Source organism: Puma concolor, chromosome C1 (assembly GCF_028749965.1).
Source record: "Puma concolor isolate L17-30 chromosome C1, mPumCon1.1.hap2, whole genome shotgun sequence".
NCBI classification, from domain to species: domain Eukaryota; kingdom Metazoa; phylum Chordata; class Mammalia; order Carnivora; family Felidae; genus Puma; species Puma concolor.
The window spans coordinates 11,189,317-11,213,520 of NC_141674.1; the positions used below are offsets into that span (position 1 = coordinate 11,189,317).

At 50.9% G+C, this 24,204-nt stretch overlaps 1 protein-coding gene across 4 annotated transcripts in view; it reads left to right on the forward strand.

Moving 5' to 3' along the window:
- Nucleotides 1-15,632, forward strand: part of FHAD1 (forkhead associated phosphopeptide binding domain 1) — a 119,232-nt gene extending 103,600 nt beyond the window's left edge. For 3 of the 4 annotated variants that reach the window (XM_086715749.1, XM_086715750.1, XM_086715752.1), the window contains 4 exons: nucleotides 2,053-2,142; nucleotides 2,551-2,771; nucleotides 3,256-3,421; nucleotides 15,405-15,632. In XM_086715749.1, coding sequence (XP_086571875.1) covers nucleotides 2,053-2,142; nucleotides 2,551-2,771; nucleotides 3,256-3,421; nucleotides 15,405-15,521 — 594 coding nt within the window. In that variant the 3' untranslated portion in view covers nucleotides 15,522-15,632. The other variant, XM_086715751.1, reaches the window with a different exon arrangement.
- Nucleotides 15,633-24,204: the final 8,572 nt, after the last annotated feature.

Genomic DNA, 24,204 nt, shown 5'->3' on the forward strand with positions numbered 1-24,204 from the left:
TTTAGAAGAAATAACAGGGTGCCTGGTGGTTTAGTTGGCTGAGCATCTGACTCTTGACCTTGGCTCAGGTCTTGATCTCAGGGTCGTGAATAAAAGCCCCACATTGGGCTCCGTGCTGGGCATGAAGTCTACTTAAAAAAGAAAGAAAGAAAAAAAGAGAGAGAGAGAGAGAGAGAGAGAGAAAGAAAGAAAGAAAGGAAGGAAGGAAAAGAAAAGACAGAGGAGGGGAGGGGAGGGGAGGGGAGGGGAGGGAAGAACAAAATCATCCTATCTGTACCAATATTCCCCTGCGCAATTTTTCTAGACACTCGCTAGGAATGTGAGTCTTCAAAAATGTGTTGGCTTTCTGGATAACCCCCCACTGTCTGAGGTTGGAAGGGGAGGGACAGTCTCCAGAAAAAGGCAGACTCAGCTAAGAACATATCCTAACCTGCTTCCAAGATTTACTTTCGCCTTAGCCCTGACCCTCTCCAACCACCAACACCAGAGAGCAGGAACCGCCCCCCACACACGCACCCTCTCAGAAGACCCCAATCCTCCAAGCTTGGCAATAATAAAAATTAAAAGAAGGAGCTGGAGGAAGGCTGGCTGACATCTGTGAAGTGCCTCCTGGGTGCTGGGCACTGAGCTAAACTCTCATTTGTCAATCACCCCTCCCAGCGGCCTTGTGTTGGAGTTACTATCGTGCCCATTTTACAGACAGGAAAAGTCAAGACTTAGGGCGATCAAGTACGTCACCCAAGGTCACAGCATAATGCCTGACGGAGCCAGGACTGTGTCTGTGGCAGCCCGTCCCTAGCGCTCTGCTAGTCTGCAGACAAGGACAAGGGGACTGCGTGATTAAACCTTGTAGACCAGACTCTGCCTTAGGTGACCCTCCATCGGGGAAGAAGGGAACCGGAAGAGGGGTGCAGAGGACAGCGCCCAGAGCCGGGCACGCTCAGTGATGCTTCACACTCTCTTGCAGCAGGTGTGCCCAGTTGACTGTCATCAAGTCCCCTCTTTTACGCTCCTCGCTATAGACGTGGAGACAAAGAGTCCATGCTTTTCTATCCCAGTCACTTTCTGAGCTTTCCGTGTTTGTAGCTGGGCTTCCTTTTAATCTCAGGCGTTTACAGTATCGTGCCAGCAAATGCTGCGGGCCAAGAGATGCTCACGGCGAGCACTTAACCCAGTCTGACTTAACCATAGTCAAATAACTATGACAGTTATTTGTGGTCCGTCAGGCTCCCCGATCTGGCCGGTGGCTTTTCCGTGCGGTCCGTAGGGACTTTCAGCAGCCAGCTGGCTGATAGGGTCTTAGGGCATAGCTGCAAACACCCTTCAGCACTGTTTCTAAACAGCGTGGGTCTAAAGTGATGGCCGCCCACCAGGTTCCAGCACTGGGGGAGGGTTTGGCCAAATCGGGTGAGGCTATCGTCTCTGCTGCCTGAAAAGGAGACTCCTTTAATAAGAGGAGTCTCACTGATTCAACAAGCATGCCCACCAGGTGCCATTCTGTGCCAGGTACCATGCTGGGCACGAGAAACAGAACAGCGAGCAAAAGCAAGAAAGCTCGTCATCTAGACCGGGGTTTCCCGACCGGAACACGACTGGTATTTTGGGCTGGGTAATTCTTTGTGGCAGAGGCCGTTCTACGTACCGTGGGGTGTTTAGCAGCATCCGTGCCCTCGACCCCCTGCATGCCATTAGTACCCCCCATCTCTCGTTGCGACGGCTAAAAGCGTGTCCAGGCATTGTCAAAGGTCCTGGGGCACGCAGGAGAGGGTGGACAAAACCCCCTCAGTTGAGAACCACTGGTCCGGAGGGAAGACAGGCAGTAACCAGAGAACAAGGCAAGTGATGTGTCATTTCAAAGAGAGTCACAGTCTGAAGGGTAGCAGTGCAGTCGACAGAGGACTCAGACTGGATGGTCAGGAACCAACATGCAAATCCACTCTCTTAGAGTCATTCTTCAGGAACCACAGGGTGTTACCTCCAGGATGTAGAAGTTCACGATGGAATGCCGAGAGAGAGAGTTTTTACTTCTTTTTTTCTTTTTTTTCCCCCCAGCCTCAGAACGGCCCTGTCAACTCAGCCGTCCCGGACGTCAAGTCAGGGAAGATGGATGTGGTTGAGGCTTTAGATCTCAGTGAAAAGTTGGTACGTGCATCCAGCGTGGTCCCCCCTGTCCAAACGTGGGTCCCCTGCAGTCACTGTTAACCACCGGATAGGGTAACTAAACATGAGCCTCGCGTGCGTATTTCGTTGTTATAAAAGCTCTGCAGGACCCATCTACTGTCCCAGCGTGGCTCAGACTTTGCAATTCCTTGAAAAACTGGGTAGCTAGCATGAATGTTTATGTCTGTTGTCACTCTTCCCCCTGGTTCTCAAAAAGGCATAGCGTAAATGGATACGGAGGAAACGAAACGGTCGTATTCACTTCCAAGCACGGGCTCGTTCTCTGCAATTGCAGAAACTGAACAAAACAAAATTAGACGCTTGCCTCCTCAAAGTGGCCTCCGGCGGTCTCGCGCCAGGCCTCTTAACTGCCAAACGCTTTCCCCGCAGTACATGGACATGAGCGAAACACTCGGGAGCCTGATGAACATCAAGGACATGTCAGGTCACATATCCATGAAGTACCTCTCCCCCAAAGAGAGAGAGAGAGTCAACCAGCTCCGACAAAGGGACCTCGATCTGGTGTTCGAGAAGATCACCCAACTCAAGAGCCGGCTGGAGAGAAAAGAGGAGCTTTTGAGAGGCTACGAGAAAGACCTAGAACAGCTCAGGTACCGCCCGTGTCCCCGCAGAAAGGGCCAGGTGTCCGGTCTCGCGGCTGAACCTCGGGCAGCGGCAGACGCAGGTCCGGGACAGGCAGAGGCCTCGGGGGAGGGGGCCTGGGGCCCGACAGAAGCGAGTCTGTCTGCGAGAAAGCAGCAGTCGAGGGGGTCGGAGTTCATCCTGCCCTCTCTCGCCACGAGCGAGAGGCGCCTCGTACGAATTCTGACTCAGGGTTCGCCTTGTGTGCTTTCCAAGGCCCCGCCCTTTTTCAGCGGCCGCCGCTCCCCTACCCTCTCTGGGACACGGGGGGCTGGTAGCACGTAGGCAGCTGATGAGGTATCTGTCCTGCCCCGTGCACCCCAAATCTGCTGGTGACGAAGCCACCGAGTTAGCCGCCTAGGGAAGTATTCTGAGATTCTCCCAGGTTGGGGACGTCGGTGGCGAAGGAGAAAGATGCGGGCGAAAGAGGCCGTGTCTCTCCCGTCCGCTCAGGCAGAGCAAAGTATCCGTGCAGACGTACCAGTCACAGGTGGCCAAGCTGGAGGACAACATCTACAAAGAGGCCGAAGAGAAGGCCCTGTTGAAGGAGGCCCTGCAGCGCGTGGAGCTCCAGCTGTACCAGGAGAAGAGGTTCAACAGGGCCATCAGGCAGCAGAAGGTGAGAGGGCCCGGCGGGGAGCGCAAGCTCTGAGGCCGCCCCCTGGCTCCCTTTGGAAATGGCAAAGTGAGCGCCCGGGGTGGCCCGTGGGGCGTCAGACACACCCGGGTTTACACCCTGGCTCTGCCACTTGCTGTGTGACCTCAGGTGGGTTCCTTAACCTCTCTGAAACTCCTAATGTAGCTTATCCGTGTCTTCCTAACCAGTGGCTATTGTTTGTATTTTTATGGTTCTCCCAGGTGGTAGGGATACATAGATGAAAAAGCTCCCTGTGAATAAAGATGTGGGTTCACTACTCGGAGTGCTCAGCACATAGTTGACATAGGAAATATTGGATGGATGGATGGATGGATGGATGGATGGATGGATGGGTGGATGGATGGATGTGTGTCCTTGAAGAACATAATCCTTTAGAGCATAACAGGTAAAGCGCTGACTGCTGGCTGATTTAATGATTTAAAGTCTCTGTCTGGGGCACCTGAGTGGCTCAGTAGGTTAAGTGTCTGACTTTGGCTCAGGGCATGAACTCACCGTTCCTAGGTTCGCGCCCTGCATCGGGCTCTGGGCTGACCGCTCAGAGCCTGGAGCCTGCTTCAGATTCTGTGTCTCCCTCTCTCTCTACCGCACCCCCACTCGCACTCTTTCTCTCTCAAAATGAATAAACATTAAAAAGTAAATAAAAAAAATAGAGTGTCTGAAGGGCGCTCGGGCTGTGTCATCCAGAGGCAGGCACTCGGCCAGCCCGGAACGTCCCAGGGGTGTCTTCCAAGGGGTGACACCTTTGCACTGAGTTGCAAAGGGGAGCTGGACTCTGCCCACCACAGGCACGGGCGGGGGGGGGGGGGGGGCGGGGAGGGCTTGCGTTCCGGGCTGCGGGAACCTGGGGGAAGGGCAGGAGGACGAGAGCTCCGGCTCCTGGCAGGAACTTGGCAGTAGCATTGCCTTGAGAAACCAAGATCTGAGACTCAGGCTGGCGATCCAGCCAAAAGCAGCCACCTCCTCCCCTCAACCTGTCCTCTCCTCTGTCACGCGGCACAGGAGTCAGCTAGTCCTGGGTTCAGATTCCCCCACTCACTCCCTGCGTGGCCTCGTGCCAATCCCTTCCCCTCTCTGCGCCTCGCTTCCTCACCGGTGAACAGGAACTGACCGCCCCTGCCCTGCAGGGCTGTTGTGGGCACAGTGCCGGCACCCTCACCATCCAGGCTCTCACGGTGTGAACTCACAGGCCGTGTGGCTTCAGACGGCGAGGGACACGTGTGCTCCCTCTAGAGCGGGTAGCCCAGGGCCTGGCACACGGCGGGTAGATGCCACTCTCCTCCGTGTGGCCAGCTGCCTGCACGTGGGGTCACTGGGGCAAGCTCTGCCTCAGACCCGCGAGAGTTGCAGCTGACGGTGAGGCGTGCATGACCCACAGCCAAACAGGTGCTTCGGAAGCTCCCGGCAGACCTGTGCCTGCCCCGTGGTCGGCAGAGGGGCTCTCTTTTTTTTTTTTTTTTTTTTTTGTTTAATGCTTGTTTATTTTTGAGAGAGAGAGAGAGACAAAGCATGAGTGGAAGAGGGGCAGAGAGAGACGGAGACACAGAATCCGAAGCAGGCTCCAGCCTCCGAGCTGTCAGCACAGAGCCCGACGCGGGGCTCGAGTTCATGAACCATGAGATCGTGACCTGAGCCGAAGTCGGACGCTCCACCGACTGAGTCACCCAGGCGCACCCCCCCCCTTTTTAAAACTCTGGCAGAGGTGTTCTCTTGTCTTCTCTGCAGTTTATACCCATAGCCATTCGCTCCTGCATTCATTTCCAAACCAGACTCTCCCTTCTTCTTAACCCTTGCCTAAACTAAAATAGGACAAACAAGGAAAATTATCATAACCATCTCGTGACCATCTCCAGGCACCGGGCTCCACCCAGGCTTTGCAGCCCTGGTCGGGGTGACTAATGCCTTCGTAGGTCTGCCTGGTTGGTATGATGAGTCCCGTTTTACAGATGAGGAAACTGAGCCTCCGAAAGTTAAGAGACTTGCCCAAGCTCACACAGTAGCAGCTGGTAAGCAGAGCCTAGACCTGGCCCCAGATCTCTGACTCTAGTTTCCGAGCTCTCTGCTGGGCTCTCCCCGTTCCTCTTGTAATTGTTAGTCTGCCTGACTCAGGGCTGTGTATTTATGCATGCATGCTTGCACGTGTGCGTGTATGTGAGTGTGTATAATAAGTGTGTGTGTGCTGTAATGTGTGTTTCTGTGTGTATATTTGTGTGTGTGTGTGTGTGTGTGTGTGTGTGTGTGCGTTGCCTGCAGGAGCTCTAAGGAGGCCAAGCCATAGAAGGCTATAGAAGGGTGCCCTCCTCCCCAACCAGGAGGCCCTGGTCAGACAAGTTACTCGCAGAAGCCTGCCCTCCAACCTGCAAACCTCCCAGACCACAGGTTCCCTGGCTTATAGCGCTAGAAATGAATCCAGCCATCGTGCTCAGAAGGAACCCTAGATGTGGGGTTTCTAGAGTCCACAGTCTTGAATTAAACATCACAGGCCTCAGGCAAAGGACGATTTCCTTTCACACCAGGCAACCAGGGAGAGCTGGGCCAGTGACAGAGCTCTGACTTTTCCTTTGATGTGCCCGCCAGAGAGCTCACCCCTCCCTAAGGTGCCCCCCCCCCAGGACTTGGCAGGCTAGCCCCCAAAGCTGAGACACCAGACCACAGAATGGGGCAGCAAAGGGCCCAGAAAAAGGCCATTGTCATGGGGCTGGCTAAAAATGTAAGAAAACCTGAGGATTTACATAATCAGGCTTTACATGCATTATTCATGAGCTGCCTCATTCATACACAATGCAGGGGCCATGCCAGCCTGTTGGGCACTGGACATCCTTCTGTGGAGAAGGAGCTGAAGTGGCCAAGTCAAACCTGCATCTGTATCCCCAGAAGAGCCGGGGCTGAGAACTTTCAAATTCATGGAAGTCACAATTTAGGGAAAGATTACGAAAAGCAGAGCCACAATCACAGCGATGCCGGTGGCATGATTTCCTGGGCACGTACCGAGGGACAGGCACCTGCTCCACGCGACACATGCTTCATCCCTCCCATCAGCCCCGCGGGGGATGCTGGCTCGTGGCCGCCCATTCAGAGCGGCTGACAGAGGGCAGCGTCACCTGGCTGCCCGGCAGCAGAAACGGGACGCCACCCCCGCCCCAGGCCTGCTGCCCTCCCCAGCCCGAGTTCGCTTCTCCCCACCCGTTGCTCTGTGCGCCTCCTTTTCCAGGAGGTCTCCGCTCATCCCAGGGCTAGGGTTGGCATGCAAGGTGTATTATTAACATGTCAGAATTTCCTGTTTATCAGGAGGAAAAACAACCACCAACATAGATTTTAGGGTTTTGCTGCATTCTAAAGGGAACTTCAGAATCTGTCTTGGCCTCAGTTCCCTCCAAGGAACATATTCATCATGGAAATGATTTTTGTTTTAAGTTTGACACCTAGCATCTTCACCAGGAGCCTTCGTGGTTTCGGTCTCACGTATAAAATTTCCCCCATCCGTAGAGAACGGGGTGGCTGAGGCACTAGACCGGCAGAACCATCACCCTCCTCAAAAAGGAAAAACAAAAAGCAGGAAGTAGTTTTTAGTGTCAATGTTCAAACATCTGTTCGCCAAAGCAGAACTTTCTGGAATCAAAAGTCACACTTCCACACTCATACCTTTGGCTGTGGCAATGAGACTTGATATAAAATACTGGGGAAGACCTCAGTGCTGGGCACTCACAGGGAACCTCACGGTCATCAGCTCCGGACCCTGGAAGGCCCCCGGTCTGGAGCTCTGGCCCTGTGACAGAGGGACAATGACAGCTGTGCAGGCTGCGCTCAGTCTCATCCGCTTCCCACACCACCGTATAAGGCAGCTGTGTCTCTCGGAGTTCAGAGGCGGACTTTGGAGCCAAACGACTAGAGGCGAAGCCCCACCCCTGGCCCTGAGTGACCCCGAGCCACCGGTTTATGCCCCCCCGCGTCTCAGATTCCTCAACACGAGCACCCAAAGATGATTAACAACGGGGCCCGGGGAGGGTTAAATGCCATAAAGCCTGCAGTGCCGGGCGCACAGCAAGCACGATTACGGGGCCTGGGCGGGGGGCAGAAAAGGCAGCTCGTGGACGGGTGGGGCGAGGCCGGCAGGTCCCTGAGAGAGCTTCCTGCCGGCTGACGCTGTCGCCAAACCCCGAGACGCGATCCCGGGGCTCCGGGAGCCAGCAGCTGTTTTGTGAAGGTCCCCTTTAGAGTTGGTGAATACAACCAGGGCTCCGGCCAAGAAGAGCTCAGATACTTTTTGTGAATGGGCGAAGGCTGGAATTTTCAATGGGAGAATTTCAAATGCACTGAAGTAGCCATCGGGGCAGCACGCACTCCCCTTCCTGGCCCTTTATTAGGGCTCCTAGCTGTCTGGAAGGCTCCGGGGTGCGGGGTGCGGTGCGCTGGCTGCTTCTGGCTGGGGAAGCCCCTCAGGTCTCCAGCCAATCAAATCCCGGCCAAGGGGCGTGGCCACAGCGTTGCCGGGTGGGGTCAGTGGGGCTAGACCACCGCCCTCCCCTACACACACACACACACACACACACACACACACACACACACACCACCTTCCCTCTGCTTAATTAGCTCAGATCCCTCATCTTTCAGATGAGAATAGAGGTGGCTTGTAACCCAATGCGTCCAATTCAAGGAGAGTGTGGATACAAGACCCTTAGCACACAGGACTACTCCATACGACCTTCCGTACCGTCATCCATGGCCTCACTACCCTACTCAAAACGCAATTTTCCGAAATTTTTCTCGAGCCCAAGCATTCTCAAGATCCAGGTTTAAAAAAAAAAAAATGTTCTTTTTTAAATCCAGGATCCCTCAGTTGGGTGCTTTTGACCGAGGAGTAGAAATCGGTAGATGGTGTACAGGATAAGAATGGGAGGGTAGGGGGTGGGGACCGTACCCTCCAGCCCACGAAAGGATGAGAATGTGAAGTGTGGTTTGTGCGGCGCGGCGCGTGGTTAGAAGATGAAGCCCTTCCTGCCCGCATCTTCTGCCCACCAGTGAGCCCCAGGGTCTCCCAGAAACCTCAGAGGTGCGTCCCAGAGTGGAACAGGTCAGGACACAGTAAACGCTCTCTTGCTCCCCTGATATTTTCGCTCAGCAACGTTTAGAGGATCTCGAACAGGGAAGCGCAAAAGAACGAACGTCTCGCAACTGTTCCTTCAAAGAGAGAGAGAGGCAGGTCTGGAGAGGTTTTCTGATCGTGTAGCCACACACAAAGCAGATACGGTGTTTTCAAGGGGTGTACGAGCCACCGTGTGCTGTGCCGGAAACATCCACACACCTCCACTGCCTTCCCTTCCCCCCGCCCCAGCCCCTGCGCCTCCCTTGCCTGCAGTCTGAGCAGATGACCTAAGAGACAGGCAAGCAACGAACCTATTATCTGGAGGTAAGGCACAGGGCAGGTGCAGGTGTGGTTTTGGCTGAGCAACCATTCTAGGCACCAAGTGATTTGGGGACTTGGAGGCAAGGTCATAAGAAAAGGAGAAGAGAGGAGTGGGGAGCCCCAGACCCCCTGCCCTAAGAGTAAAATAAATGGGTGAAAGGAGCCAAGAGTGAGGAGGAGAGCGCCAACTCTAACGCCCTTCTAACCTGTCAAGGGGGAGTCACACGTGACTGGGCTCTCTGGCAGCCAATGGGAACTGGAAAACCCAGAGTTCATGGCGTCCATGAGCTAATGATGGATGCAATGCACCTCTGTGCTCTTAGAACAAGATGGCACTGGATGGTCCCCTAGAGAGGACGCTGTGTGATCTAATGAACGATATCCCTACGAAGAGCAGCTCAACGTTGGCTGGGCCACGTCTGAGGGCCAGGTCTGAGGACAGCTCTTGAGACAGACTGATGTCGTTACAGCCCAGCGAGTTCAGGAAAGTTCAGGAAAAGCCGGTGTGCAGGAGGGCCCAAGATCTGCCCTTCAGCGCTCAGCTGTCCACCGATTGCATTTAATCCGAGGAAGATATTTTGGAGCAATGCTCAGACTGGGGTCCCCTGGAGCCCTTGGGTGCCATGGAAAAGTGTGACCGTCAACATCCCCAGCCCACACACGCACAGGCACACACATACATACGCCTGGTTTCCCCCAGAAAAGTTCTCCCTTATTTGTTTTATATGCCAAGCTCCTCATGGGATTTTGCTTGAAGCACTCCGCTGGGTAAAAAAAACCCAAAAAACAAAACAACAACAAAAAACCCAGGAGGTTGCTGGCTTAAAACTACTGCTTTACAGTTTTCTGGGAATTTGGTTGGTGACTATCTGCTAAGCTTAGCGCCTCTCTGCTGAATCTGTGATGAATGTTGAGGGGCTCCAGGCTCAAGGCCTCCTCCATGAAAAATGTCCAGAGAGCAACTCAGTTAAATGCGGGCCCCTAAGCCTCCTTAGACAGTTGCCGTAAGGATGGAGTTAGCACCCTTCTGCGGATACGAGAGAGACTTGCACGTACCCATGCCCCATCCCAAAGATGGCCCCACTCCCTTCCTCCGCGAGTTTTGTGAACACCCAACAGAGTTGCCAGATCTCAGGCAAAGCAAAACCCAACAGGATGCCCAGTTAAACTTCAACTGCAGAAAAACAACAAAGAGTCACTTAGTAGAAGTATGTCCCAAATATTGCATGAGGCATACTTATACCTATATATATCTATCTTTTCACGCGGATATTCAAATTTAACTGGGCGTTCTGTATTTCATCTGGCAACCCTGCCAGCAAATATTTACTAGAACCAACTGGAAGCCGAGGGGGCAGGCTCTGAAGCGGATGTCGCAAAATGGCAGCCCACAGAGGCGTTCCATTCGGCTCAAGGGTTTCCTTTTTTTAAGTAGCCTTTCCAAATAGGTCACTCTCATGAAACACTCTGGATGTCCAGCTTCTCTGGGCAACTGGGAAGAAAGATCTGGTGATACCAGGCCCACGAGCCTGCGTTTTGCAGGCCCCATAGAAAGGCGCCGGGCTCGTGGGTTTGTCGCCACCCCTCACCCGGCTCACTTCACCCACTTTTTTTTACCTCCCCGGCCCCCTGGAGGCTTCTGGCTGGCACCTCCCCAGGAGATGCTCGGGGCTCTCTGAGAAACACCGCCTTCCCGATATCCCTGCACGGTCCCCCCCTCCGCTGGAGTGTCAGTCGGCGAGGGAGGCCCCCCGCTCTCTCTCACCATTGCGTCCCCAGCGCCTGGGAGATGCTCTTCCTTCAGCGAACTGTCCCTGAGGTCTCGAGGACACCAGGGTCAGCAACAGTTAGCCAATCCCAGGGGAAGGGCAAGCTGCAGCAGTGATGCTGGCTCCCAAGGAGCTCGCAGTCCCTGCCGGGGAGGTTAGTTCGCCGCTGTGGCTTTTGTCATGCCCGGGCTGTTGGGATGCCAAGGTAGAAGCCCACGTCCGTTGAGCCTCTTCCGTCGATCAGGGGGGCTCCGCTTCCACCCAAAGCAGATTTATCCTCCAAGAGAACCGCAGGGTTCCCCCCAAAGGCCCCTTGCTGGACAAGCCTCCACCTCTCAGATTCCTCTGGAATCCGGAACAGAGAGCCATCCCTACGGAGCTCGGCAGGACAGGGTAGCATGGCCCGGAGGCCATGCCCCCTTCTGCACGTGCACGTCCCCACCCCACCCCCATCCCTAGGAAAGCCCGACATTTCATCCAAACGGGTGGCCTCTGAAAGTTGAGAAAAACCATTTTTCTTTGGCGCAAAAGGGAGAGAAGCGCATGAGCTAAATTGTGTCAATATTCTTTCTGTATTAAAGAGACGACTGTTTGTAGAGACAGTGAAGAACCAGATGCAAAACTCAGGTTTCCAGGTGAGCCAGAAGGAAAAGGAGAACAATAGGACGTCAGCGGAAAAGCCAGTTGACAAAAATACCAGCACATGTGTTGTGTATCGAGCATTTAGTATGTGCCAGGCACAGAGCTAAGCGCTCAGTGTGCACCATCCCATTTAATCTTTACAACAAACCCACGGGGCAGCTCTCGTTTCTGTCCTCCGTCATCAGACGAGGTGTCTGAAAGTCAGAGACGTTAAGCTATTTGTCCGGAGCCACGCAGCTAGATAAGAGGCGCGGCTCATTGCGGATCTGACACCCAGACGAGCACTGCTTCCCCTGCTTTAGGTAATAAACCTCCCGATAAGAAACCAGATACACTTCGGGTGACTTTTCTCTTGAATTTCGAGGAAACACCTCTAGAATACTCTTTTTTTTTTTTTTTTAAGAGTTGAGAATCGAGACTATGAAATCTTAAACATGTTGAAACGCTGCCATTCACAATTCAGCCCTGGAACTGGAGCTGACCCAACCACATTCCCACTCTGCAGAAAATAGAGGTGAGCTCTCAGGAAGCTTGAAAGCTAACCACACTGTGGTTGAATAAGAAACAGGAACCATATTCGCTTTTGAGACAAGGTCACAATAATTCCAAGACAACAAAATTAGCATTAGAAAAACCAAAGCTATCCTAGGTAAGGGACATTTTTGGAAGATGGAACCCTCTTCTCAACCAACACCCTTATTCTAAGGCTGGAAGGTGGTTACTACCCAGAGCAGGACGTTACCGGGATAGTGTCCTGAGGGCTCCCCCAGCTTTGCCAGCCTGCCAAGTGGGCACGAGTGGGAGACTGGTCATTTATTCATCCATATATATATATATATGTAGCGCGATTTTTGTCCGAGGACCACCTTGGGATGTAAGGTGACAGAGGAGATACCAGGATGGTCCCTAGATGTTGTAGGAACATTGTGCTCCTCTGAGATGTGAAGCTCCCCGGAACTTCAGGCCGTGTCTGGGCATAACAGAATGTGGCAGATGGTACCCCAGCTAAGAGCAAAGCCTGAGCCTGCTCCCAACCCTCCAGCCCAAGCTTAGAGGTTGGGTGTCTAGGATCTCCTTGGTGCAGAAAGGTTCTCTCCACATTCTTTACAAAGTGTAGCTCGGCCATCCCCTTTCTCCACTGTGTGCCTTGTGTCTTTAGAGGGAGGGAATCACCGCGACCATCCTGAAAAAGACAGGACGTGTAAAATCTGCTTTTCAGTCCTGCTCACTGGTAAAAGAGTCTCCATTTCTAGCAAGCCTCAGAAATGGCACCCCCTTCCCTTCCGAGCCCCCGCGGGTTTTGGTTTTCCCTCCTTTGTAATGCCATTCAGTGATTCTGTACTGTCTCCCACTGCAGCTAAAAGTCATTTATAGTTTGGGGGGAGTTGGATGCTAAAATGGAAAACCTAGTTAACACATGCCAGCCTCCACACGGAGCGATGGGAGAGTGGACAAAAAGGTACTGTCCCAGCCCTCGTTTACTCGAGGAATATTTACTGAGAGCCTACAGCGTGGCAGGTACTGTGCAGGTGTTGGGGTTCAATCAGGAATTCCCAGTCGGGGTAAGGTCACCCCTTGAGGGGGCGAAATTTATTTTTTTAATATATAAAGCGCACACACACACATATAGAGTGCTATCTGTCCTATTAAAATTTCATGGGACTGGAGCAATTAGAAACTGTTGTCTAAGAAGACTCCTTAGTGGGGGACAATAATGGAAACAAGGGTGAGCACTGTGGGGTTAGATCAAAGGAGAAACACACAAAAATCCCCCCCCCCCCCGCCTCCTTTCTAGCTTACACTCTCCGGCATTTTTTTTTTTCAGTAAATACAATAACGATGCAATAATTACTTTGCACGTGATGTTTTGGGAACAAAGGTCGGCTGCCTGAGTTCATGAGCATATTTCACAAGGACTCACCCAGTGCAAGGGCCAGGCAGGGCCTCCCCAAAGAGGAGCTGCTTAAGCAGAGCCCTGAGGCCGGGTGGCAACAAACAGAAGGGGCCTTTCTAGAGCCCACGGCTTCCAGTGGCCTGAGGCGGCCACCCGGTGTGTCCCGAGTTCATTTCCAGCTGGGTGTCACTATCTAAATGCCCAGCTTCTATCCCTGCCCGTTCGTTCCAAAGGTGATGCATGTGGTTCCCGGACGTCTAAGCCCTAATGCATGGCGCTCGCCAGTGGTCCCTGTTCAGGGAGGGCACTGCGTGATTTCCCAGCCCTTCCTCCCACGTGCCTCAGCGTCCTCCTTTTCCCAGGTCGGCCCTCTGCCCTCTGCTCCCCGCCAACCTCGTCAGGCCAGGGCACGGGTGCTCGGGAACCATCCAGGGCCGGCAATCTTACTGAAAATCCAATAAAAAGGGATGTAAAGGAAAGGTGGCTTGGGGGAGGGTTTTGACATTCGCTGTCTGTTTTCATTGTCGCTGGGCATTCCGACCAAGATTTCCTATGTAGGTTCTTGTAGGGAAGCTAGCTCTTCTCACCCTGAAATGATTTTGGATGCGGTCTCAGAGCACATTTAAGGCCCCTGTCAGCCACTGGCACAGGCCTCAGGAGGTGGTTTTTATACCTCCCGAGTGAAGAGAGCTCCACAGATGGGCCTAGCAGCCCCTTCCTTTAAAATCCACCCGGAATCTTCTCTCAGTCCCTGAGGAAGACAGGATGGCTATTCTGGCCCCTATTTGACAGATGGGGAAACCGAGGGTCATAGAGTAAGTGGCCGAGCTGAAACCTGACCACCCACCAGCCCCCTTCCCAACCCCCCCTCCTACCCAAGGGCATGTGTCCTCATGGTTGGAGTCCAAAACTTGCAGGAAATAGGGCTGGAATTTGAAGCCTGTTGGAAAGAAACCTTCAAGCTACGATCCCATGTACAGTACGCAGAAATGTGCCAGAGGGAGATTCTTGGGGGGCAGCTAGTGGGAACCTGCTCAGAAATGGGGAGGGGGGCTTTTACAGGGATACAGGAGTGCGTGCGTCAGAAAAACCAAGGGCTGAGAGGAGGTCTGGCCTCAAAAGGGAACTGGTAAGCCTCAGGTCCCAGGCATCATCTCCCTAGCGCACCCCTTCTCTGCGTCTTCCTGTACCTGCTCATCTCTACTTTCTCCAGTCATATGTGATGGGAAGAGATGACCTCACCATTCCCCCCTCCCTGGCCCCAGCTTAAAGGACCGACTCAGGAAGCAAGTAGCATCTCAGAGCCGATACCCCCAAATCCTGGGCGTGATCATCTGAAAAGCACAGCCCGTGCCAAGCATCCAATCAACTGTGACCAGGGACAGCGTCACACGAGGTGTCGGGGAGGAGGGGCAGCGCTCAGAAAAGACCTAGACAGACCCCTCCAACATCAGAGACGTAAGACACAGGCACTTAGGTGACAGCTTTCCAGGAGACAGAGATTCCATCACAATGAATGTGCCCATCATAAGAAGCTCGTAGTTTTCAAAACCACAAAACTGTAGAAAAGGGGGAAATGTTAGTTGTATATCTGGAAGCGTGCACAACAAAACATTGTGATGCTTACCTTCGGGTAGTGTGATCATGGTGAATCGTTTTAGCTTCTTTTTTCTTTCAAGTTTATTTGTTTTTGAATGAGAGAGGGCAGAGGAGGGGCAGAGAGATAGGGGGACAGATAATTTCAAGCGGGCTCTGCACTGACAGCAGAGAGCCAGACGCGGGGCTCGAACTCACAAACTATGAGATCATGACCTGAGCCAAAGTCGGATGCATAACCGACTGAGCCACCCAGGTGCCCCTCACTTTAGTTTCTTTTTATGTATCTCTTTCTCTCCCTCCCTCTCTCCCTCTCTCTCTATAATTATTAGTATATATATATATATATATATATATATACATATATAATAGTATATATATAATAGTATATTAGTATAGTATATAGTATAGTATATAATATATATATTATATATAGTAATAGTATATATAGTATATATATAGTATATATAATATGTAATATTAATAAATATAATATATATAAATATGATTAATATATATCATGTATTTTTACAGCAAACATTTTTCTTTCAGTAAAAAAAAAAAAAAAATCATTTGAGTGGAACATTTTGACACCTTGCCCCAATTACAGAATCTGTGCATGTGTTTCTCTTGTCATTGAAGGTTGGAGCCAGAAAAGCCACCCAAAAGATGGACCAAGAAAGGGAGACACCGAAGGGAGAAACATCCAGCAAATCCAGCCAGAGCCTTCTGTTTTCCAAGCCCGGGAGCAGGAACTAGAAATGCCATCCCGTCGGGCCTTGCGTGATGCTCCGTGAGTCCCGTATGTGACCCTTCTGTGTCAAAATAGTAAGATGCTTTTATAGGACTTTAAAGGTTGTTACCCCAGTATGTTGCTTCCTAGACTGATATTTGCGCGATGCTGTATTTTGGAAGGTGCAGGGAGAGGGGTTCTTTTTGAAATTACTTACACGGGTATACACCCTCAGGCGTATGAAAAATGTAAGTTTGAAGCAGACTCCTAGGCCCGGCGGACACAGTTCTGGGGTTCCACCTTTGAGTCGTGAGGTACCCACACATCCACCTCCGCAGAGCTCCAAGAAACCCACAGCTGGCAAAACGCAAGACCGGTACTGGGGCCACAGGACAGAATGGCAGCCTCAGGTCTGAGGCTGTCTGTGGTACAGCACATTCATATTGAGTTTATTATAATAAAATGAGCGTGCCCAGTTGTCTTACCGCGCCTGTAATAATGTGGCACTCTTCTCACCTAATCCCCCCCCCCCAAACTCTGGGAGGTAAATTGTATCATGATCCCCATTTTATAGATGCAGAAGGCCCAGAGAGGTTAAAGTGCCTGTCTAGATTCACTGGACCCCGGTTTCTGATTCCCCTCCCATACTGCCCGTTCTGCTATCCCAGTTTTTCAGGAGCCAGTCACCCAGGACAGACCAAGCACCCAGGCGCCCCAGGGCACACACTGCCCAGGGGGACACACCCCTTTTTCGCAGGGTTTGGAGAAACCCTCATTTTTCTTGCTCCCGTGTTCTGCCCTCTCTCCGTCCATCTGTCCGCTTGCTGCCTTTCTGGTGTGGCCGGGACAGCCAAACAAAATGGGAGGAAGAGCCAGAAGTCACGAATGCCATTTCTTTTTTTTATTATTATTATTTTTAAGAAGCCACAATAAAAATATTTTGATATTTTAAAGCCAAACGGGGGGCGCCTGGGTGGCACAGTCGGTTAAGCATCTGACTTCAGCCAGGTCACGATCTCGCGGTCCGTGAGTTCGAGCCCCGCGTCAGGCTCTGGGCTGATGGCTCAGAGCCTGGAGCCTGTTTCCGATTCTGTGTCTCCCTCTCTCTCTGCCCCTCCCCCGTTCATGCTCTGTCTCTCTCTGTCCCAAAAATAAAATAAACGTTAAAAAAAAAAAAAATTAAAAAAAAAAAGCCAAACGGATTCTTTATACCTATTAAAACCGGAAGGAGATAGGGTATGTTCTTTGTGTGATATTCCACTGAAAGCACATCTTATGCAGGGCTAGGAGCTAAAGACAGTGAGAAAGGTATACCTGACCTTAAAAATACTCCCGAAGATCCTGGAAATTTTCCATAAAGAACATGGTATGACTTACACTGTACCACATCCCCAAAGTCCAAAACACGTTTTTCTCTAGCACCAGAAAAGATCACTTAGGCAGCCGTTCAAGTAGCTGGCTCATGTCTGGAAGCCAAATCGTGTGGGAAAAGATGTTTTTGTTGGTTGCACATGTGTATTTGAATTTGCGTAAGGTAAACGCAATGTATGACTTCACTGTATTTTACGCCGTCTGAGGACACGTTAATTTTTACCCTATCACATTACAGCCCACGATGGCAATCTCTTCTCTCCACTCCTCGAACTAGATACACCATTTTGAGGGTGTCTCCCTGAAAACGCACCCCCACCCCCTCCACCAATCAGATTTGCCCTACCTAATGCGGTTCTTTTGGCCACACCCTATTGGCTAAGCAGTACATCCCCAGCCAGGCCAGACCAATCAGCTTTCTCTTCTAACTCAAGCTGGGCTAATGCTATCTTTGCCATTGGTGCTTGAAAGATGGCCACTGGGATGCCACGCAGATCGTTCCTTAACGGCACTGGAGCTGAAAGTCGATGCAGTTCCAGGGCTGGAGTGGCCATTTCCCCATTCGTGCTCGGAGAAACAAAAACCAGCCTTCAGAAGGAGAAGGGTGGGGTAGATACACAATAAGAAAGACAAGAAACCAGGACTCCCAGAGAGACAGTGACACGGACACCACAAGCCCCCTAGTCATCGCCTTCCTCTACCGTATGGGCTGAAGCCTGAACGCCTTGATTGCACAGCCTCCCTTGCAACTAGAGCTGGCCATGTTGTTCAGTTCTGGCCAATGACCTGTGAGCCAAGGCCCGTGGGGAGGACTTACCTTCTGTAATAAAAGGCAAGTCTCCACTAGGAAAGAGTATTTTGCCCTTTGTCCCTTTGCCTTGTCTCCTTTTTCATCCCTGGAGCTCAGGCTTGGAGCTGGAGCGGCCATCGTGGACAACGTCAGGCAACAGGCAAGAGGCCGGCGCTCACCTCCAAGGACAGAGGAGTGAAGGACAAGGAAGGCCTGGCAAGTGCCTGGCGGCCGCCCTGAACTCCACGCCGTGCCTGCATTGCCTCCCTCTGTACCTGTTGCCGTGTCACACAAACCCCTGTTTGAGCCACCGCAGGCGGGCGCACCCGTTTGTGGCATGGAACAAACCGCTCAAAACTTAGTGATGGAAAATGACAAAGATTTATTATTTCTCGTGGGTCCGTGTGTCGAGCCATGATTCCACGGCACTTGTACTGATCTGGGCTGGCTTGGCTGCAGTTGGATGGTTTAGGGTGACCCCACTTACATGCCTGGTCGCTGGTAGGCAAGTTGGGTTAAGGGGGTGGCTCCCATCCAGGGGCAGTTTTGCACCCCTCCCCCCAGGGAACACTAGGGCAACATCTGGACACAGTTTGGGTTGTCACGACTGGAGGGGTCCAAGGATGCTGCTGAACGTCCCAGAGTGCACAGAACGGCCTCCCCACGGCAAAAACTCACTTGATCCAAAGTGTACCAAGAATGAGAAATTCTGGCCTAGAGAGGCCTCAGCCGGGACCTTTTGGTTCTGTTTGTCATGGCCTCTCATCACTGAGCAGGCTAGACCAGGCCTTTTCACAGGGCGGTGGGCACGCGTTCCCAGAGCAGCAGGAGAGAGCAAGCCCCAAAGCACAAATACTTATCAAGTGTCTGTGCCTGGTGTTGGTTAGCATCCCATCAAACAAAAGCAAATCACACGGCCAGAGTCATTTTGGGAGGGACTCCAAATTTTTACAGTCTGCCCACATTCGGTTTTCTGTTATTTGAAGCTGAAGGCATTCCAAGGACACAGATCGATTACCTTGATTGCTGACGGCTGTCTGGTTCCCAGTTTTTTTCTTGGGGAAGGCCAATTTCAATGCCTGCCCTTGGGTTCCACTAGGACCCTTTGTATCACTTAAGATTCTTTGGGTGCCAACAACAGAAACCTCCTGTAGCTCACTCCCGCGGAAAGGGAGTTTACTCACAGAAAATGAGGAAGCTTAAGAATCAAAGGACAAACAAAGCAGAAGAGGCAGGGCGGTCAGGAGCCGGCTTTTCTTCCCCCATGGATGCCCGCCTTTCCCTTCCGCTGGTTTGACTTTCTGTTGTTTGCAACCAACATCTCCTTTACCGAGACACTGCCTCCACTGGTGGCTGGGAGAAGCTGCCTGCAGCCTCTCCCCCGGGGTAGAGGGTACCTGCGGTCCCCAAAGCCTCCCAATCTTCTGGTCCCCCAAGAAGCTAAGGCAAACAACTTCCTTCCACCCTCGCCGATGGTGGCCTGTTTGGATTCTTGGATTCGTGACTTCACAGATAAGATGCCCTTCTCTAGCAGCTTTTGGCAAAGCCACCCATGCCTGCTGCTGTGAAAACCAGAGTCATGAGTGTCTGCAGAAAAAAATAGCTTCCAGATCTGCATTCCAAAGCGTGCTCCTGGTAAGTTGGAATGGTTTCCAGTTTTTCTGGGTCTTAGGAATGAAACTAACGAGGAGAGGAAACCCCAAACCCGCTAATGCTAACGTACGTGTCCCCCTGTTTCGTGCTGAGGCCTCCTGACACAGGAGGTGGGGCGCCCAGGGAGGGCAGGCCGTTTCGGCGCATCAAACCTGCGCTCGCTTCCATCAAGATGCGCCATTTGCGCCCGTGTGCTCGGTGTCCCAAGCTATTTGGGGCCAATTCATGACCCCACGCGCCTGCTTTGGTTTTTCAACATGTTGTTCCCCCAGGAACCCACCACGACGCCTCTGCCTGTATCCCATGGCAGGAAGCAGTAGAAGGCCCCCCATTTTGAGTTTCCTCTCCTCTTGAGCCTGTTGCTTTCGTTCCTAAGACCCTACGCTATTGGAGGCAGAAATTTTATCTTCCGGATGACCGCGGCGTTACCGTCATAGAAATCAGAAGGGCTGTTTGATAAATCACTTTTTAATTTTTTATTTAATTAAAAAAAATTTTTTTAACGTTTATTCACTTTTGAGAGACAGGCAGAGTCGGAGTGCGAGCGGGGGAGGGGCAGAGAGAGAGGGAGACCCGGAATCCGACGCGGGGCTCAAACCCACGAACCGTGAGATCATGACCTGAGCCGAAGTGGGAGGCCTAACCAACTGAGCCACCCAGGCGTCCCGATAAATCACTTTTTTAAGTACAGTTGGCACCCAATGTTCACCAGCCACCACCTGTCACCATACATCACTATTACAATATCATGGACTGTATTCCTTATGTCCCCGTGACCTGTTCATTCCATAACTGGAAGTCTGGATCTCCCACTCCCCTTCGCCCATTTTGCCCATCCCCCACCCTCTGGCAGCCATCCATTTCTTCTCTATTTATAGGGTCTGCTTCTGCTTTTTGTTTGTTTGTTCATTTGTTTTTTTACTTCGGAGAGAGAAGAGAGAACGAGCAGAAGAGGGGCAGAGAGAGAGGGGGACAGAAGGTCCAAAGAGGGCTCCGTGCTGAGAGCAGAGAGCCCGACGCTGGGCTCGAACTCACCAACAGCAAGATCATGACCTGAGCCAAAGTGGGATGCTTAACCGACTGAGCCACCCAGGCGCCCCTGTTTGTTTGTCTTTAGATTCCACTTCTGTGTGAAAGCTTATGGGTTTTTTTCTGTCTTAGTCTGACATATTTCACTCAGCATAATACCTCTAGGTCCATCCGCATCGTCTCAAAAGTGGTGATCCCACCCTTTTCGCGACTGCGTAATATTTTGTTATATATATATACATATCATCTACTGATGGACACTTAGGTTGCTTGTCTTGGCTATGGGAAATAATACTGCAGTAAACATAGGGATACAAATATCTTTTTGATTTAGTGTTTTCATTTTCTCTGGGTAAATACTCAATAGTGGAATTTTTGAATAATGTGGTATTTCTGCTTTTAATTGAGGAACCTCCATACCGTTTCCACAGTGGCTGCACCAATTCACGTTCCCACCAACCGTGTACCAGGGTACCTTTTCCTCCTCACCAATACTTTGTTATTTCTTATCAGCCATTCTAGCAGGTGGCAAGTGATATCTCATTTTTGTTTTGATTTGCGTTTCCCTGATGATGAGTGATGTTAAGCATCTTTTCATGTGTCTGTTGGCCATCTGAACGCCTCCTTTGGAAAAATGTCTATGCAGGTCTTCTGCATTTTTTAATTACATAGTTTATTTTTTTAATGTTTATTTTTGAGAGAGACAGAGACAGAATGTGAATGGGTTGGGGCAGAGAGAAGGAGGCACAGAATCCGAAGCAGGCTCCAGGCTCCGAGCTGTCGGCACAGAGCCCGACGTGGAGCTTGAACTCACGAGCTATGGAATCGTGACCTGAGCTGAGGTCGGACGCTCAACCGACTGAGCCATCCAGGAGCCCCCTACATAGTTTATTTTTTAAGTTTATTTGTTTATTTTGAGATAGAACCAGAGGGGAAGGGGCAGAGAGAGAAGGGGACAGAGGATCCAAAGTGGGCTCTGTGCTGAGGGGCAGAGAGCCCGATGCGGGGCTGAAACTCACAGACCATGAGATCATGACCTGAGCCACCCAGGCGCCCCTAGGGAGTTGTTTTGTTTTGTTCTGTTTGGTGTTATGTTGTGTAGGGTTCTTTATATATTTTGGGTATTAACCCTTTAAAGGATATGTCATTTGCAAATATCTTATTTAGTAGATTGCCTTTTTGTTTTGTTGATTCCTTTGCTGTGCCAAAGCTTTTTATTTTGGTGTTGTCCCAATTGTTTATTTTTGCTTTTGTTTCCCTTGCCTCAGAAGTTGTGTCTAGAAAGATGTTGCTACAGCTGACGTCAAAGAAATTACTGCTTGTGCTGTCTCCTAGGATTTTTATGGTTTCAGGTTCCACGTTTAAGACTTTAATCCACTTTGAGTTTATTTTTGTGTAGGGTGCTAAAAGGTGGCCCAATTTCTGGGGCACTTGGATGGCTCAGCCAGTTAAGCATCCAACTCTTGGTTTCAGCACAGGTCATGATCTCATGGTTCATGGGATCAAGCCCCACGTCAGACTCTGTGCTGACACTGCAAAGCCCGCTTGGGACCCTCTCTCTCTCCCTCTCCCTCTCAAAAATAAATAAAATAAAATAAATTTTAAAACGTGGTGCAGTTCCATTCTGTTGCGTGTAGCTGTCTGGTTTTCCCAACACCATTGTTGAAGAGCCTGTCTTTTTCCCATCGTACATTCTTGCCTCCTTTGTCATAGATTAATTGGCCGTATGCTCATGGGTTTATTTCTGGGCTCTCAATTCTGTTCTTTTGACCTGTGTGTCTGTTTTTGTGCCAGTACCACACTGTTTTGATTACCACAGCTTTGTAATGTAGTATGAAATCTGGGATCGGGATACCTTTAGCTTGGATTTTCTTTCTCAAGATTGCTTTGGCTTTTGTGGTCCCATACAAATTTTAGTATTATTTGTTCTAGTTTTATGAAAAATGCTGTTGGTATTTTGATAAGGATTGCACTGAATCCCTTAGACTGTTTTGGGTAGGGGCACCTGGGTGGCTCAGTCAGTTAAGCGACCAACTTCGGCTCAGGTCATGATCTCATGATTTTTTTTTTAATTTTTTTTAATGTTTACTTATTTTTGAGACAGAGAGAGACAGAGCGTGAATGGGGGGGGGGGGGGTCATTCAGACCATGAGATCATGACCTGAACCAAAGTCAGAAGCTCAACCGACTGAGCCACCCAGGCGCCCCAACGATTTTTTAGTTCAAACTCCACATCGGGCTCTGTGCTGACAGCTCAGAGCCTGGAACCTGCTTCGGATTCTGTGTCTCCTTCTCTCTTTGCCCCTCCCCCCCCTCAAAAATAAATAAACATTTTTAAAAAAGATTATTTGGGGTAACGTGGAGATTTTAACAATATTCTTCCAATCCCTGAGCGTGGAATATTTTTCCATTTGTATCATCCTCAATCCCTTTCATCAGCGTTTTATAGTTTTCAGAGCAGAGGTCTTTCACTTCTTTGGTTAGGTATTTTATTATTTTTTGGTGCAATTGTAAATGGTGTTGTTTTCTTCATCTCTCTTTGTGACTGATGAATCCCTTTTGTGGTTAAACAACCAGCCTCCATTCCTTCAGGCAGCACATACTGGGTACCTACTATGTGGAACCACATAGTGGCTAGACCTCGTGGCCTTGACCTTGGCTGCCCCTTCATATTCTGATCTGCTGCTCTCCTGGAGAGGAGCTAGAATCATTAACTTACTGGGTATGTTTCATGGGAGAGTTCACCTTTGATGTCCACACCCTCTTTTGGGGCTTCCTATGGGATTACCGCTGGGCATTCTGTACAGAGAGCTGCCTGCAGTGATGACCCTCTCCCGGGAGTTTCTTTGTCCCTTTCAACAGTTGAAGTTCAATAGCTAATAATAGCAAACTTTTTTATACTGTCCTTGCCAACCATCAAACACTCACTGTGCTAAGCACAGTCCAGACATTATCCCACTTAGTGCTGGCTGTGTGTATCACTCCTGTCTTACCTGTGAAAGCGATGAGTAAGGAAGGAACTCGCCCCAGAACAAGAGCCTCAGAACCCAGACGTCTTACTCTTAACTGCTCTAATATATCCCTTTCCTCAGGGAAGTCCAGAAACCAGCTGGTTCTTTATCAGAGACGATAGGGTCGGCAAACTTTTTCTGTAAAGGGCCAGACAGCAAAAACCCTTTTCCTGTAAAGGGCCATTCACTTCAGGGACCACCGAGTCTCTGTCACCACTATTCAACTCTGCCATCGCGGCATGATCTCTAAACAAATGAGCGTGGCTGTGTCCTAATAAAGCTTTGTTTATAAAAGTAGTCAGTGGGCCAGATTTGCCCATCTCTGTGTTAAACTCTCCCCCAGACTAGATTATTAACATCGGTGTGGCTCTTCCCTGCCACTTGACTCCCAGGAAGTCGGACTATCATCATGTCTGTCACTGAGAGCATTTTGAGGTTTTACCATGCACCACACACTAAACACTTCAGACACATTTTCTCATTTAATCCTCTCAAGTGCTCTGGGACGAGATAGTTATTGCCATTTTATAGACAGTGCAACTGAGGCCAGAAAGGCAGAGGAACTTACCCGAGGCCACCCCCCGGGATGTTCAAACCCAGTTCCTAGCCACGAAACCACACCACCTTTCACAGTTGGAGCCCGGCAGCTGGAGAGAAAGGAGTTTTTCCAGTGAGTCTGTAAGACCTGCCTTCTGCAGGACCAGACCTGAGAGAATGATGTCTTCAGGACATGCCCCTTCCTCCAGGCATCTGGGTTTATCAGCCACCTCCTGAAAGAGCCATCTGCTTTCCTCAGTTAATACCCTAGGTCAGGTGCCCCTGGCCCACGCACTATGCTCTCCCTTTCAGTTGACA